The sequence below is a fragment of the Coptis chinensis genome, chromosome 4 (genome assembly GCF_015680905.1).
Source record: "Coptis chinensis isolate HL-2020 chromosome 4, ASM1568090v1, whole genome shotgun sequence".
Taxonomy (NCBI): Eukaryota; Viridiplantae; Streptophyta; class Magnoliopsida; order Ranunculales; family Ranunculaceae; genus Coptis; species Coptis chinensis.
Window position 1 is genome coordinate 83949118 of NC_141459.1, and position 12191 is coordinate 83961308.

Below are 12191 nucleotides of genomic sequence, written 5' to 3' on the forward strand. Positions count from 1 at the left end.
TTCACCACATTTGTAGGTAGTGAAGAAACTCCTGTGTGGTGTGATGTGATAGGACGCTCCTGTATCTATCACCCACTCTGTATTCTGGCATGAGGTACTAACATAGCACTCACCACAATCTGACACAATTCCCACTAGACCATTGTCTACTAGTGCGGTAGTATCTCGACCCGTGCTTCCATTTCTCTTTACCATGTCTTCATGTACACAGTTATTCTTCTCATCCCTATCTAGTGTTCTACACTCATACCTGAAGTGACCCTTGGTGGCACAATAGTAACATTGTCTCTCTGCCTTAGGAGTTCTAGCTTCACCCCTAGATTTGCTTCTATCATCACCTCTAGAATGAGATGATTTTTTGCTCTTACCTCTCCCCCACTTCTCTGTGACAAAGATCTTTGAGTGAGAGGAGCTGCTTCGTGGGGTCTCCTCATTCAACAATGCCCCGGTAGCCATCTCCATGGAAATGATTCCATCCTTAGCGGCTCCGCCAAGAGAAACTGCTAAAGTCTCCCAACTGTCGGGTAACAAAGCCTTAACTTTGTCACCCATATCAATCTTCATCAAATGCAGCTGATTGATAGTATTATGTACTTCATTAAGATGCTCAAACATTGAAGAACCTTCTGTGTACCTCATATTAGCAAACTTCTTAATGAGTAATACATTGTTTCCAACCGACTTCCTCTCATAGAGGTCTTCGAGTTTCTTCCACAAGCCAAAAGCGGTAGTCTCTTGGGATACATGGTGGAAGACACTATCGTCAATCCACTGCCGAATGTACCCAATAGGTTTTCTGTCAAACTTGCTCTACTCAGCCGCGGCTATTGTATCTGGTTTTACTCCCCCATTCTCAATGGGTTGTGCCAAGTCCTTGCAATAAAGCAAGTCTTCCTTCTTGGCTTTTCCAAATAGTGTAGTTACTTTTATTCAGACTAGTCATGTGAGTGTTTATAGAATGATCCATCTTAACAAGCTATTTCAACTCAAACCTCCTCTCAGGAATTTTATCAAACACCTTCCAAGCAAGATTTGGATAACTTTCTTTATGATTAATCTAACCACGGCTCTGATACCACTTGTTAGGGAAAACGATATCAATCGATCCTCTCTAAGATAGCTTGCACTTTGGCAATCTACCACTCAATCAAAAATCTAAACTATGGATATATTTATCACAAACAGGCAATAGTAATATAGAGTAACTTACCACAATGAAAATACAAGATGTAACGTGGTTCAGCTAATGATGCCTACTTCTACAAGAGCAAATCATTTTATAAGTGTGGGAAGGAAGATTACAATCACTCCTCTTAAGTCTCTCCAAACTTACTAGATCTCTCTTATCTCCTTACAAGTTTTTCTCTTTGCAAGGGTTTTCTCTCAGTTTTGGTTGTTCACAAAATTGGGTTTCTATTTAAGACTTGGTCTTCCAAAACCTAACTTTTGTTTTTATCGTAATCTGAAATTTTGGCGCGTCTGTGAAATTTCGGTTTATTGTAGAAAAATCATAACCTGGTATGTTTAGGCAAGGATGCAGGCGCGCTCTGGAATAGGTATAGGAGGGCGCATGCGCGCCTCCTTCTATTCCAACATCCAAAATTCCAGTAGAGTTGTCGTGAAAGGGCTGAAAAAAAATATCTTCTTTTTCACGACAAGGGTGCAGGCGTGCCTTGGGCAAGGCTAAATCGAGCGCGCGCTCTCACTCCTTCACACGAATAGTACCTGTTTTTCTATTCTTCCTCATGTGAGGGATAACACCAACAACTACGTGTGAAACAAATTCCTTTGGTTTGCCGAGAAGATCTTTTTGTCAGAAATGCAAGACTAATTTTTGTGGTTTTTTAAGGATTGAATTCGGAAACTATTTACTCTAGATTGTGATTATTCAGTCAATTTGCTATTGGTATAACTTGTGGTTTGCATCTAGTTTAATGTCTTAGTGATTATAATCTCTTTACATTGACACTCAAGTAATCTTCTCGGCCCTGCACAGCAGTTCGAAACATAAATAATTCGAGTTTGTAGACAATGGTAAAGGATGAGAGGGGGGGGGTGTACCAGAATATCATTTCAACATAGTTTATAACGAGTGACCGGGACTACATAATGAGTCTAACTCTGTTAAGTGCCCAAGTCTTTAATTATTACTAGGTTTTTTGGAAAAGACAATAAACAAACAACAACAACAACTGAAGAAAGAAGCATCTCAACAGAAATAGTCATTAAAAGTATTCCGGCTGTTACATTTGAATCAGACCAGAAAGAGATTTTTATGCTATGGATAAACGTGTTCAACACGCCTAAAAAATACCAAATGTATTTAGATATTCAATTTTAACAGAGTACCATTGGAGTATGAATTGAAGTTTAATTTGTTTGCCAACAATCAAACAACACCCTTTCCAGACTTCTCTTCTAACTCAACCTCATCACCACCAACAAACCTACCCCAGTACCAGTGTTTCTTCCACACTTGGGACATTTCTTCGATTGGAATACCTTTTGTTTCAGGCAAAAATATAAAAATGAAGACAGTCATTATGAACACAAAACCACCGAAGAAGAAGAAAAGACCAAATTTCATCACACATAACATCTTTAAGAAGACTTGAGCAATGAGGAAAGTGAAGAGCATGTTGACAGCAATATTGACACTAAAGGCAGCTGATCGAATTTCAAGAGGAAATATTTCACTTGGTACTAAACTTGCTAAAGGCCCCCAGGACCATGCAAATCCTGCTACATAAATACAGATACAAGTAACCACTAGAGCTCCATAACTTGATCCAACGGTAGCAATACCATGTACTCCAAAGTTGCCCCAGATGAGAGCTCCAACAGCAAGCTGCACAAACTCTGCCCGATGAATGTAATGCAATACATACAATGTGTAATTAAGGAACATAATGAATCTTGGTTGTCGAGGAAAAAAAAGGGAACGTAACGTAATGGACCAAAATAATGTGGCACTACCTGGAAAACAAACATTTGAGCTCCACCCTCTAGGAATAGAAACCTTCTTCCTTTCCTATCCACAAGATAGATGGAAACAAACGTAGCAGCTACATTGACCAAACCAGTTATAACAGCAGACATAAGTGATGCATTCTTTTCAAAACCAAGAGTGTTGAATAGAACGGGAGCGTAGAACATGACTACGTTTATCCCAGTAAGTTGTTGAAAAAATGGAATGAGAATTGACATGGTTAAATGTGGTCTATACTTCCTACTCTTAAGTAGCTTGCCCCATGGATCATCGATTTTCCTTGATGCTTCACTTGCACGATGCAGATCATAGTACTCTTGATCGACATCATTGGTGCCACGAATCCTTTGAAGCATTGCTTTTGCCTTTTCAGGATGATTTCGCTGAATTATGGAATTAGGTGTGTCAGGTAAAACGAGACCTCCTAAGAAGATACACAAAGCTGGAACACCAGCACTTGCTAGACTCACTCTCCATCCCCAGCCGCCCTTTATTTGAGCAGTGAAGTAGTTTATAATGTTGGCAGCCAGAATACCAATTGTAATACTCAATTGGAAACCTATATTGAGTGTACCACGAAATTTGTAAGGCGCCATTTCAGAGAGATATATTGGCACCGACTGTGAATGAACACAAATGACTATTAATCGACAAATAATCAGATATATGGGACCGACTGTGAATGAACAGCAAATGAATGTTACTCAACAAATAATCTAATCTATGTCAGAAGTCATGACCCACGAGTCTCAAAAAGTGTAATAGATTATAGATGAAATGATGTTTGATCAGATAATTAGGATAATGACTGTACAGCAGTTGCCTGGAAAAACAGAACTGCCCAAACCTATAAAACAAAATTTAATGCAGATAACAAAGAAAATAGATGAAGGTTATAGTCAACAATTAAAACTTAGAAAATTAGAATAAATCCAAAACCAATTTTTCAACACATTTGATCACTGACAGTTATACGCAAAGCTTCTTTTCTTGGTTTAACATGAAAACCAATAATTAAGAAATGAATGCAACATACATACACCGCTGACCACTCAATGAAAGCTGGACGCCTACAGTTTTGTCTTCATAATGTGTTACGAAAAGTTTCTTTGAGTGCTGTACACATTTGTTTTTAACTTGACATTTGTGCAACTCATTTTGACGTTAGAATCATTAAAACTCTTTTCAGAACTGGTCGACGAACTAGGATTTCTTAACAAAAACGAATAAAAGAGAAGGTTATGAACATTCAAAGATCAAAAACAAATAGCTCAAAATGGGAATTTACCTGGCCTACAAATCCAACACCAACACCGAGCAAAATCCGTCCAACAATAAGCATAGCAACATTTCCAGCAGCTCCATTAATTATAGCTCCAATTAAGAAGATTAAACCACCTACTAGCATAGAATGTTTTCGACCAAATCTAGTTGTGATCGTAGAGGCAAAGAGTGAAGATATCAAGGCAGCAAGATATAGAGATGAAGTAAACAAAGTGAGAACAACACTGTCGAATTTACAGTACTGATTTGCCGATTGTTCATCAATCTCTTTTCTGCATACTGATGGGAAAAACTTCTCCAAAAATGGAGTCATAGAAGTAACACCTCCTGATTAATTTAAAACAAAAAAAAAAAATCAAGTGAGAATTTAAATACCTGATAGACTCAAAGTTGTTAGTTACAGAACACTTTTGCAGTACTTGTGAGTCTTACCAGAAATACCAATATCATACCCAATGACCAAACCTCCAGATGCCGCGACAACACATGCAAAGAAAACATACCAAGTCATCTTGCCGGGGTAATCTTTATTATGTTCAACAGTGAGAACCACACTGTTGTTGGAGTTATCCCTCACATGAGGAGAGAAAACAGAGCTGGAGAGAAACGGGCGAATTCGGCGTAGGAAATGTCGAGCGCCCGCTCAGATGAAGCGCGACTTCACGCTTCGAGTTCTAGTAGTCGAGGCCAGCGCCAAAGAAGCGCGACCAGCCAGCCTTCCGGTGTCTTAGCGCGACCAGCGCTGAAAGCGCGACCAGCTCCGTCGTCCAGTGTTTAAGCCGACTTCGCCTCCAGGGAGCGCCAGCGCCAGCCTAAATTTCGTGGGCTTCGCTACAGTACCCGCGAAATTTGGTTTTTTGGAGATAAAAACCAAAAATCAAGGTTTTGGAAAACCTAAGACTAAGAACCAGAGAAGTCAGAGGATTGGAATCCAGACCAAAACAAAGAGAGAGAAACCCAATCTTGAAAGCTATCAAGATTGAGAGATAACCTTTACAGAGATACAAACCTGTAAAGAGATAAGAGAGATCTAGTAAGGTGAGAGACTGAAAGGAGAGATTGTAATCTTCTTTCCCACTTTAATAAGAACTGGCTCTTGTGGAAGTAGGCATCATTGGCCGAACCACGGTAAATCTTTGTTTTGTGGTTTGCTTTTACTGCTTTACATTATTATTTGTTGTTGATAGTTGTTTAGCGAGTTGGGCATGTTAGTATAGGTAGTTTGTTATATTTGAGATTTATCTGGAGTTGAAGTGTGTTCATACAAGTTATCTGTGTAGTGGGGGAACCGATTGGTATTGGTGTAATCCCCAACAAGTGGTATCAGAGCCTTGGTTAGAATAGCCTAGGGTGTTATCCGAATCTTGGTCCGAAGGTGTTTGGACGAAATTCCTGAGAGAAGATTTGAGGTTAAATAACTTGTAGAGATGGACCATTCCGCGAACACTTTCGTATGATGAGTCCGAATAGGAAGAACTACACCATCCGGAAAGCCAAGATGGAAGACTTGCTATACCGCAAGGACTTGCACTTCCCATTGAGAATGAGGGAGTAAAACCGGAAAAGATCGATGAGGCCGAAAGTGGAAAAAAGCTTGACGTAAAAAGATTGGATACATTCGACAAATGGATTGACGATGGTGTCTTTCACCATGTGGCCCAAGAGACTACGACGCTTCGTCTATGGAAGAAACTTCGAAGACCTTTATGAGAGGAAGTCGGTGGAAACAAAGTGCTAGTCGTTAAGAAGTTTGCGCATTACGAAGTACCAAGAAGGTTCTTCAATGTCCGAGCATCTTAATGAAGTACGAGAATATCATCAATCGATGCATTTGATGAAGATCAATTTGGGAGACGAAGTTGAGGCTTTGTTTCTATTAGGCTCTCTACCCGAAAGTTGGGAGACATTAGCGGTTTCTCTACATGGAGCGACCAAGGATGGAATTGTTACCATGGAGATGGCTACCACCACGCCTTTGTTGAATGAGGAGACTAGAAGGAGTGCAAAGCAGCGGCTCTTCTCACTCGCAGATCCTTTTCACAGAAAACGGGGAGAGGGTCGAAACAGAAAACCATCTTGTTCTAGAGGTGATGACGTATAAATCTAGGGGTGAAGCTAGAACTCCTAAGCGCGGAGAGGCAATGTTACTATTGTGCCACAAAAGGCCAAACACTTCATATGAGAGTCGCAACAATCGAAGAGGGATGAGAAGAATAACCGTGGTACATGAAGACATAGTGCGAGGAACTAAACACGGTGCGAGATACTACCGCACTAGTCGGCGACCTAGTGGGAATTGGTGTCGATTGTGGTGTGTCTTTGCCTTAGTACCTCATGTCGATATCTGAGTGGGTGATAGATACAGGAGCATCCTATCACGCCACACCGCATCGTGGGGGATCTTCACTACCTACGCAGCCGGTGAATATGGTGAAGTAAGGATGGGTAACGATGGCGCTCAAGATTATAGGCATTGGAGATGTTCATGTAGAAACCAATGTCGGCTACACCTTGACACTCAAGGATGTAAGACATGTCCCCGACATACGGCTAAGCCTAATTTCGGCCGGAAATTAGATGACGATGGCTTTGTAAACTCGTTTGGTAACGGGGTATGGAAACCGAAAGCAGAGGTTCCATTGTAAAGCAGCCGAGGAAAGAAAACTTGCTCTCTTTACAAAACACGCTAGTTTGTGTAAAGCGTTTAATGCAATGAAGAAGAAGCTTCATCCGAATCGTGGCACAAGAGATCGTGGTCACATGGGCATAAAAGGGATGGAAGTTCTTGCTAAGCAAAAGGCCATGCCGGACATTAAAGGTACACATTTAAATACATGTACTCATCGCTTTTGGTAGGAAAGCAACACGGGTGTCTTTCCAAAGATTCCCGCCTCACGAAAAGGACACCGCCCCTTGAGCTAGTGCACCTACGCACTTATGTGGTCCTATGAGAGTGAAGTCCCACCAGGGAGCCGTGACTTTTGACATTCATTGATGATCGTCAAGAAAGATATGGGCCTATAGTCCGAAGACCAAGGATGAAGTACTTGGCGTGTTTGAGAAATTCCACAAAGATGGTGGAAAGAGAGAGACCGGAAGTTGTTGAAGTGTATTCGCCGGATAATGGGGGTGAGTACATTGGGCCATTTGAAGAGTATTGCCGAGTCATGGGATTCGTCATGAGCGCACACGTTCCCAAGACACCGCAAATGAATGGAATAGCGAGAGAAATGAACCATACCATTGTAGAGGGATGAGATGCATGCTATCTCACTCAAAGCTACCTAGAAGCTACCGGGTAGAAGCAATGCGTCATCAGATCGTGCATGTGATCAACCTGTCGCCGCAAAGCCTCCTAATAGTGATTATCCGGAGAGAGTATGGTCGGTGCGCAGATGTTGATTATGGATACTGGGGTATTTGGGTGTAGGGCATTTGTGCATATTCCGAAGATGAGAGATCCAAGCTTGATGACAAAGCCAAGCGCGACATTTTTCCTCGGGTTATGGAGATGAAAAGTTTGGTTACAAACTCTATGATCCGATTAACAAGAAGGTAATCCGAAGTCGAGATGTTGTGGTTCTTAGAAGACCAAACCATAGCAGACTTTGAGGAGGGTGAGAAGTTACGTGCTTTCACCAATGATCTTGTTGATTCGAACCGGTTCCTACCGGAGGAACGCGAGAAAGGCATTGAGAATGCAGAGAACCATGAGTTTGAAGCTCATGATGAGAATCCTATTGCTCATGATGGGATAGAACCTATTGGTATAGAAGATGCGATGAGATGCATGAACCACCACCGAGCAAGTAGAAGTGCAACCTCCCCGAGGCACCCGATAGATGGGGCAAGGAGGTCCGACAGAGGGAGACTAGCTTCAACCAGGTATCCACCACATAATGCACGTCGCTACTATCGGATGGTGGAGAACCTATGTACTATCAAGAGGCACTTGAAGGTACGACAAAGAAAAGTGGTTGAAGGCCATGCATGACGAGATGGATTCTTTGCATAAGAATCACACTTATGAGTTAGTTGAGAAACCCACAGGGAGAAAAGTTCTCAAGAATAAGTGGATATACAAAGTCAAGCATGAGGAGAACAATCCTCACCCAAGGCACAAAGCTCGCCTTGTTGTGAAGGGATTCGGTCAAAGGAAAGGGATTGACTTTGATGAGATTTTCTCTCCAGTAGTGAAGATGACTTCTATCCGGGTGGTATTGGGTATGACCGCAAGTATGAACCTAGAGGTTGAGCAGCTAGATGTTAAGACAGCTTTTCTTCATGGAGACCTTGAAGAAGATGTCTACATGGACCAGCCAGAGGGGTTTGAGGTCAAAGGCAAGGAGCACCTAGTATGCAAGCTGATAAAGAGCTTGTATGGGTTGAAGCAAGCACCGAGACAAAGGGTACATAAAGTTTGATTCCTTTATGGCTAAGCAAGGATACAAGAAGTCCGCTTCCGATCATTGTGTGTTTGTTCGAGAGATTTCCGGATGGGGATTTCATCATTGTTATATTCTTTGTATGTGGATGATATGTTGATAGTTGGCCCAAACATCAACAAGATATCCAAGTTGAAGAAAGACTTGAGTAAGTCCTTTGAGATGAAGGATTTGGGTCAAGCAAAGCAGATACTTGGGATGGATCACTCGTGACGAAAGAGTGGGAAGTTGTGGCTTTCTCAAGAAAGCTACATTGAGAAGGTGTTGAAGAGATTCAACATGGATCTGCCGGGCGGGCTTATCCGCTTGGTGGCCAGTTCCGCATGACCAAAGAGATGTGTCCTAAGGGGTGAGCATGAGCAGAGTCGATGGAAAAGATTCCTTATGCATCCGCAGCGGGGCGTTTGATGTATGCCATGGTGTGTACTAGGACCGGATATTGCTTTCGCCATTGGGGTTGTAAGCAGATTTCCAAAAATTCGGGTAAAGAGCATTGGGAAGGTGTTAAGTGGATATTGAGATATCTCAAAGGCACTTCCAAATCGTGTTTTGTGTTTTGGTGGAAGTAAGCCCTTTACTTGAAGGCTAATCGATGCGCATATGGCGGTGATGTTGACTCGATGAAGTCCACCTCCGGTTATCTGGTTACTTTTGCAGGGGGAGCAGTTTCTTGGCAATCAAAGTTGCAAAAGTGTGTTGCCCTCTCCACTACAGAAGCCGAGTATATTGCAGCCACTGAGTGTTGCAAAGAGTTGCTATGGATGAAGAGGTTCTTCGACGAACTAGGGCTAAAGCAGAAACAGTTTGTAGTTCTATGTGACAGTCAGAGCGCCATTCACTTGAGCAAGAATCCGAGTTTTCATTCTAGATCCAAGCACATACACGTGCGTTATCATTAGATTAGAGAAGTACTCGAAGACAAGCACTTGTGTATCGAGAAGATCCATACCGACAAGAACGGGTCGGATATGATGACCAAAGTCTTACCGAAAGGTAAGTTTGATGTTTGTTGTGCTATTGCCGGAATGGCAGCACACTCCTCCTGTTGATTTGGCAATTGCATGGAGGTATCCCCCCTCACTGTTCGGGAGGGGGAGATTGTTGGAGTTATCCCTCACATGAGGAGAGAAAACAGAGCTGGAGAGAAACGGGCTTAAAATGTCGGCGAGAAATGTCGCACGAAATCAAATGGGGCGACTTCGCTTCGAGTTCCAAAGATCGAGTCAGCGAAGCGCCAAAGAAAGCGCGACCACCAGCCAGCTTCCAGTGTCTTAAGCGCCAGCCACAAAGCGACCAGCCGTGTCGATGTTTAGTTGTTTAAGCCGCTACAAGCCGGAGGAGCGCGACTTCCTCAGAGGAGCGCCAGCATGCCGCGCCTAATTTCGTGGGCTTCGCTACAGTACTCGCGAAATTTGGTTTTTTGGAGATAAAAACCAAAAATCAAGGTTTTGGAAAACCTAAGACTAAGAACCAGAGAAGTCAGAGGATTGGAATCCAGACCAAAACAAAGAGAGAGAAACCCAATCTTGAAAGCTATCAAGATTGAGAGATAACCTTTACAGAGATACAAATCTTTAAAGAGATAAGAGTGATCTAGTAAGGTGAGAGACTGAAAGGAGAGATTGTAATCTTCCTTCCCACTTTAATAAGAACTGGCTCTTGTGGAAGTAGGCATCATTGGCCGAACCACGGTAAATCTTTGTTTTGTGGTTTGCTTTTACTGCTTTACATTATTATTTGTTGTTGATAGTTGTTTAGCGAGTTGGGCATGTTAATATAGGTAGTTTGTTATATTTGAGATTTATCTGGAGTTGAAGTGTGTTCATACAAGTTATCTGTGTAGTGGGGGAACCGATTGGTATTGGTGTAATCCCCAACAACTGCCTGCCATTGTTGGAGAAGTCCTCCTTGTTTCACTAACAAGATAATATGGAGAACAGGAATATATGGGTTGGATTATTTACAAGGATGTAATTGCTGACCATAAGGCAATAAAATAAGCACAACTGCCGATCTGGCATGTTTATGATTGATACATGATCATTTTATTTATGTTCTAAAAGTACAATCATAGCAGAATCACATAGGAATTAGATTACACCAACCAATGCAATCTTTCCTATCCACACAGATAGAAACAAAAGAGTAGCAGCCACTTTAACCAGGTCAGTACAGCTGTGGGCAATGGCACAAATAATATGCCACCCAAAGTAAATGTATGCATTATTTTGTCAGAAGTATCAGACTACTTTTTGAGGTTTTCAAAAAGGCATGAGTTTATGTTGTAGCTAGTTTTGCACTGTGGCTCTTCAACTTACTTTGAAGCAGAGGCTCTTGGTATAACTTTTGGATTCATGCATCTGATTATTGTCTTAATGGGACAAATGTCTTTACCCAGATTGACTCCATCTCAAATCATCTTCCAGGCACTTCCTATTGGGTCCTCACCATTGTGCTGCTACGATTTGGTGGGATCGCACATGTGTTTTGATGGACGAATCTATGGAATCGTTCGTGAGGAGCTTGAGCGATCTACAAGTGTCGTTAGAAGCTAATGCTTATGGAATTTTAGTTCGAACGATCTGCGCACATCAAACGGAAGGATACCAAGGCGACATTACCACATCGATTGGAAGCCAATATTTCGACATTGGCATGTCAAATGAAACTAAAATTTCAGAATACTATAAATACAAAGTTAGGTTTTTAACCTAAAAAAGATTTTGAGAGAAACTAATTTTGAGTGCAACCAAAATTGAAAGAAAACCCTTGCAAATAAATAAAGCTTGTAAAGAGAGAGATCTAGTAAATGTGGAAATACTTGAGAGGAGTGATTGTAATCTTCCTTCTCACTCTTATAAAAGGATTGGCTTTTGTAGACGTAGACATCATTGGCCGAACCACGGTAAATCTTATCTCATTGTATTATGTTTTTACTTTACATTGGTATTGCTTGTTTGTGATAGTTAATTCCATTGTTTAGAATAGAGGTTGTTGGTTGTAGTGGAAAGCTTAGATTTCGATTGGAGTTTAGAGTGTCTATATACAAGCAATCTTAATGGGGATCAATTGGTATCGTTTTTTCCAGCAAGTGGTATCAGAGCCGTGGTTAGATCAATCACAAAGGTTGTTGTTGCAAACTTTGCTGGAAAGGTGTTTGATTAAATTCTTAAGAGAATGTTTGAGTTGAAATAGTTTGTTGAGATGGATCATTCTATAAACACTTGCATGATTAGTCAAAATAGAAGTAACTACACCATTTGGAAAACCAAGACCGAACACTTGTTTTATTGCAAAGACTTGATACAACTCATTAAGAATGGATGAGTAAAACTGGATGTAGTATCTGTAACCGATTGAAGCAAGCTTGATAGAAAAGATATTGGGTATATTTGACAGTAGATTGACGATAGTGTTTTCCACCATGCATGTGTTCCAAGAAACAACAATTTTTAGCTTGTGGAAGAAATTAG

The 12191-nt window shown here is 41.4% G+C and overlaps 1 protein-coding gene across 1 annotated transcript; it reads right to left on the minus strand.

The window, feature by feature from the left end:
* Positions 1-2197: 2197 nt before the first annotated feature.
* On the minus strand, positions 2198-10858 carry LOC147505215 (sugar transport protein MST3-like). Its single transcript, XM_086557816.1, has 5 exons — positions 10598-10858; positions 4706-4826; positions 4278-4600; positions 2977-3609; positions 2198-2848 (listed from the first exon to the last, which is right to left on the minus strand). Exons 1-5 carry the CDS (start codon positions 10607-10609, stop codon positions 2390-2392), a joined length of 1548 nt encoding a protein of 515 aa, XP_086413942.1. The 5' UTR covers positions 10610-10858; the 3' UTR covers positions 2198-2389.
* Between the last annotated feature and the right edge of the window lie 1333 nt (positions 10859-12191).